The following is a 5,425-nucleotide window of genomic DNA, read 5'->3' on the forward strand; positions in this document are numbered from 1 at the left end:
TATATTCTATGTGCATTAAATATAAAGCTATGTTTTAAAGGTTTATAAAAATTATAATACAAATTAAATATTTGCTAATGATATTCATCTTCTGTGCTCTGTCTTGAGAATGACATTTTGAAACTGCAATTCTGGCTTGCTAAAGCTGCTGTTCTCAAAGCAACATCACTAAGAAACATGTCTTCGGTAACCCCAAATTCTGAGAGAGATAAAACAGCATCTTTCTCACATTTTAGGTTGTCTAAATTGCCTTCAAGTTCTTTCCCAGGGGTAGACTTATCTGTTTTTATATTTTCCCCTGAGATCTTAGCATCTAGGTTGTCAGATACTGCTACTGTTAATGCAATTTCTTTGTTTTCTTCTGTTTGCTCCATTTCTATTTTTCGTCTTTCATCTGCTAAGCACATGAACGATTCATCACACTCAATGCCAACTTCCTCTAACCTCTCAGAGCTACCCACCTCAAATACACCTGTGTAGTGAGAAGGCTCATCTTCATGCCATGATCTAAGTAACTCTGTAGTTTGCTCTTTGAAGACAGGGAGAATTTCTTCTTCCCCTGCTGCAGCTAAATCTGAATTTGCTAATAAGCTAGGATCTGATCCCCGCACAAAGCCAAGAGCCTTGGAGACATTATTCATCAGTTTCATATCATCACAACAAGAGAGGTTTTTAATCTTGTAATATGGATTATGTTTTCCACCAATATGATTAAGACCATTATCAAGGGAAAAACTGAAGCCATTTGAGTGAGATAACCTTTCCTCTAAATTCTGTTCCATTTGACTAGAATCAACTAAAGGATTTTGAACTTTATCAACAAACACAAATTTTCCAGTACTGTCTTTCCCATTCAGTGGTTCAGCTTCCCTTACATACAGTGATGCTTTTACAGGCGATGCATCACTTGAATTTGTTTCACTACCAGACTTTGTGATTTTCCACTGTGATACACTATCATCATAATTATTATCTGTGAAACCTTTAGGATGCTCTTGCGATGTGCTACGAGCAAGGGGATTTAGTGGCAGACGTGGGGAACGATGCTGATGTAAGAGACTAGCAGGAGTGCGAACCTCAAGATTGATACGGGTAGATGAAGCTGAGACAGGCATCATTACATCTGGCATCACTGCTGCAGATTGGTTACCCACAGTGCTGAAATATAATACACAATCTACAATACAACATAACAATTTGAGCTTTTTATTATATAGCAATAGCTGATCGGTTAGATGCATTACAATATATCTCTGAATTAACTGAATCTAGTAACTTCTATTATGAATATCTCACTCTCTTAATACCTTGGATATTTGTAAGTCTCAGACTAAAGCATATTCAAGTTGTTGAAGAGCTCTGTATATTACTTCTGTTATCAAATAAAAAATGAGATTAACATGTGTATTTGATATGCTAAATATGGACTGGTGCAAGTAATTAAAAAAAAATTAAAGCAGCTGTAAGGATTTAAGAAAATATAAAGGCTCAGGTTAGGGTGTGTAGGAGAGAGAGGGAGATTACTTTCCAGTAAAAGTAGGCCTTAGACAGGGATGTGTAACGTCACTATGGTTGTTTTAACATATTTATAGATGGAGTTGTAAAAGAAGTAAATGTTAGGGTGTTGGGGAGAGGGGTGGGATTAAATTATGGGGAATCAAATACAAAATGGGAGTTGACACAGTTACGTTTTGCTAATAATACTGTGCTTTTGGGAGATGCTAAAGAGACGTTGCAAAGGCTAGTGGACGAGTTTGGGAGGGTGAGTAAAGAAAGTTGAAAGTGAACATAAATAAGAGTAAGGTGATGAGGAAATCAAATGAGTTAGGTAAAGAAGAATTGGATAACACATTGGAGGGAGGGAGTATGGAAGTGAATATGTTCAAATATTTGGGAGTAGATCTGTCACCAGATGAGTTTATGAAGGATGAGGTTAACCACAGAACTGATAAAGGAAAAAAGGTGAATGGTGCCCTGAGGTATCTATGAAGACAAAAAAAGTTATTCATAGAGGCAAAGAAGGGAATGTACAAGAGTATAGTAGTACCAATACTCTTTTATGGGTGTGAAGCATGGGCTGTGAATGCTGCAGCAAGAGGCTGGAAGTAGTGGAGATGTTGTGTCGAAGGGCAATGTGTAGTGTAAATATAATGCAGAGAATTCATAGTGTGGAAATTAAGAGGTGTGGAGTTACTAAAAGTATTGTTCAGAGGGGTGGAAGTGGGGTTATTGAGGTGGTTTGGTCATTTAGAGGGGATGGAGCAAAATAGGTTGACTTGGAGGGTGTATAAATCTGTAGTGGAGGAGAGGACAGGTAGAGGTCGTCCTAGGAAAGGATGTAGGGAGAGGGTAAAAGAGGTTTTGTGTGCAAGGGGTCTGGACATGCAGCAGGCATGTGTGAGCATGTTAGAAGTGAATGGAGACAAATGGTTTTTAACTCTTTGACTGTCGCAAGCCCCTTTCTCAAACTCATTCTATGTCGCAAAATTTTTTGAAAAAAAAAAAAAAAAAAAAAAAAAAAAAAAATCTTACGAAATGATAGAATCTTTTCCCGATGGTAATGACACCAAAAGTACGAAATTTGGTCGAAAACTCAACTCACAGAATTACATTCCTGCAAAGTTAGCGGTCTCAGTGACATATACGCATCGGTGATTTTGCCGAATTTGAGCCCTGTTTTTGGCCAATTCCATTGTTCCAGTTGACCAAACTCATAGCTATTTCTTTAGAACTCCATTTTTTCTACCACTTGAGTACAAGAAACTGCCCATTTACCAATTTGAATTACCCAATAAAGTGGTCAGAAATTGGCAATTTGGCCAATTTCACGCAAATTAAAAGATGCCAATTTCAAAATAGGGTCTAGAATAAACAATGTAGACATTCTTGGCACTAAAATAACATATCCTCTGTTCATTAGTCACGTCTCTAGGCCCCTCTTATATTACTATTGCTTTCTATTTTGATTTTATATTCATACAAAAAATACAAAATTTACTGTTATGCAGACTACTGCATTATTGTAAAAATGGTATAAATAATATCAGTGCACTAGTGAAAGAATATTAGACTCCCCAGTTGATGTGTATTGGACGTGTGGTGTGATCTGCTTACTCTTGAACATTGGTAAAAATCGAACATTTCTGCTACTTTTAGCTCAATTTCAAGGCCGCTTTCATCGTGAAACTAATCAAAACCATCTCTATTTCTGCAATATGTTTTCCATTTTATCACCTGAGACCATGAAAATGAGAATACAACAATAAATACTATACGAAAATACACCTCAATGACGGCGTTTTAATAAAAAAAAACGGTCATTTTTTTTTCTCGTTATGCACTGCGTGCTGCAGGATTTTTTTTATGTGGTGCACACTGACCACACAGACCCATTCTCTCACATGTGGGCCTACCAGCTTTCTTCTGCTTGATTTGAAGCCGCTAGAATTACTGAATATATAGGTCCGAAACACTGGCCTGTAAGACATATATATACGACCAAAACAGTCAAAGGGTTAAGATCTAATGAACTGTTGGACTGTGAGCAGGGTAATATTTTGTGAAGAGATTGAGGGAAATCAAACCGTAATGAATCTGGCAAAGAGAGAAGGGTAAAGAAAAGAGAGAGATTTTGCGATATGTTAAATGAGTGTACAGGGAGTTTTGAACCAAGTGAGAGTGTAACTGTGCTACAGAACCTGTTGAAGAGGGCATAGCAGCTAAGTCTGGGGTGCCAAGGGTAAATGATAATTGGGGAACCTTTGGTTAAAGTTTGTACAGAAATAAGTTTGGTAATAGGTAATACATATATTAAGAAAAAGAGGATAAATAAGTAAACATGATAATAACAGGGCATAATGACAATAGTCTGTTGGACTGTGTATTTGTCGATAAAAGGTTGATGGGTAGACTTCTGGATGTATATGCTGTATGTTTATAGAGGGGGCAACAGATATATCAGATCATTATTTAGTTGTAGCTACAATGAGAATAAGAGGTAGATGGGGTATAATAAGAATGGCATTAACAAGTAAGAGAGAGGTGAAAGTTTACAAAATAAATGAGGAGGTAGTAAGGCAAACAAATGACAAAAGTACTAAATGTATTACATTACTAAGAAAATACTGTAATTATAAATAAAAGCTTATTACTCATTACCCATTTTGAATGAGCTTTGACATAAAGCTTAAATTTGGTAGAGTAAGTCGTAGGTCTGGCGTGGGGATGCCGCAATACCACCTCATCTGGGCAATATTCTTGTTTAGTAAAAACACACCATAGTTAAAATGCAGCTTCTCCCTCTCTTTCCCCCGGGTATATAATGGGAACCTGTCAGAATGGAAAGAATAGATAAATCCAAAGAGGTGTTTCTTGCTGTTATAACATTTAGTCTGAATTAAAGTATGGAATACATATTTATCGTGTAGGCCAAGAATAATTTTTATGTTTCGGGCTATCTCGTAATATAATGTGCACATTGAGGTTTCTATAAAAGAAACTTTCCTATAGTTAAACTTGAATAAAATTATGACAAGATATTATATAGCATTTTTTTTTTACATTATCGACTATTTCATACCATTGTCATGGGATCCAAAGGAGGAAACACAATCACTATAACTCATACAATGGCTGACAAAAAACACATTACACGGCAAGCTTTCATTGGGACAATATTTTGATGAGTACATATAAAGCCCTACACAGAGTGAAATGTCATGCTCATAAAAGCTTGCTCTGCAACTTCTGCTTTTCTTAACTGTTGTCAGTAGTATGCTAGTTGCATCATTCAACAGCTGTTGTGTTAAGACATGCTCCAACATCACAATTCAAATGACTTGCAACATCTAGTAATTAACCTAGTAAACCTGTTTTTATTCAAACACTATTATTATAGGGTAATTACAGATCTGATAGTTAAAAACAGAATAGGGGAGATGGAAGATGGGGAGTTGGAGGTATTGGGAAGATGGTGGGAATATTTTGAGGAACTGTAAAATGTTGATGAAGAGAGGGAGGCAGTAATTTCATCAATTCTCCAAGGAGGTATAACATTTTTTAGGAGTGAAGAAGGGCAGGATGTAATTGTAGGAGAGGTGCATGAGGCAATAGGTAAATTAAAGGGGATAAGGCAGCTGGAACTGATGAGATCATGAGAGAAATGTTAAAAGCAGAGGGAGGGGATATAGTGTTGGAGTGGTTGGTACTTTTGTTCAATAATTGTATGAAAGAGGGGAACGTACCTAGGGACTGTCAGAGAGCATGTATAATTCCTTTATATAAGGGAAAGGGGGACAAAAGAGATTGTAAAAATTATAGGGGAAGAAATTTACTGAGTACCAGGTGAAGTATATGGTAGGGTTATTATTGAATGACTTAGAGGTAAGACAGAGAGCAGGATTTCAGACGAACAAGGAGGCTCAAG

The 5,425-nt window shown here is 36.7% G+C and overlaps 1 protein-coding gene across 1 annotated transcript in view; it reads right to left on the bottom strand.

The window, feature by feature from the left end:
• LOC128685733 (UV-resistance associated gene) overlaps nucleotides 1-4,853 on the bottom strand; it is a 4,955-nt gene extending 102 nt beyond the window's left edge. Inside the window, exons 1-2 of the mRNA XM_070087988.1 lie at nucleotides 4,159-4,853; nucleotides 1-1,158 (exon numbers count right to left, since the gene is read on the bottom strand). The exon at nucleotides 1-1,158 is cut by the window's left edge and continues 102 nt beyond it. Of these exons, the coding sequence (XP_069944089.1) occupies nucleotides 75-1,158; nucleotides 4,159-4,478 (1,404 nt within the window). The 5' untranslated portion in view covers nucleotides 4,479-4,853 and the 3' untranslated portion in view covers nucleotides 1-74. The remainder of the gene's footprint in view (nucleotides 1,159-4,158) is intronic.
• Between the last annotated feature and the right edge of the window lie 572 nt (nucleotides 4,854-5,425).

This window comes from Cherax quadricarinatus, chromosome 23, assembly GCF_038502225.1.
Source record: "Cherax quadricarinatus isolate ZL_2023a chromosome 23, ASM3850222v1, whole genome shotgun sequence".
In the NCBI taxonomy this organism is placed as follows: Eukaryota; Metazoa; Arthropoda; class Malacostraca; order Decapoda; family Parastacidae; genus Cherax; species Cherax quadricarinatus.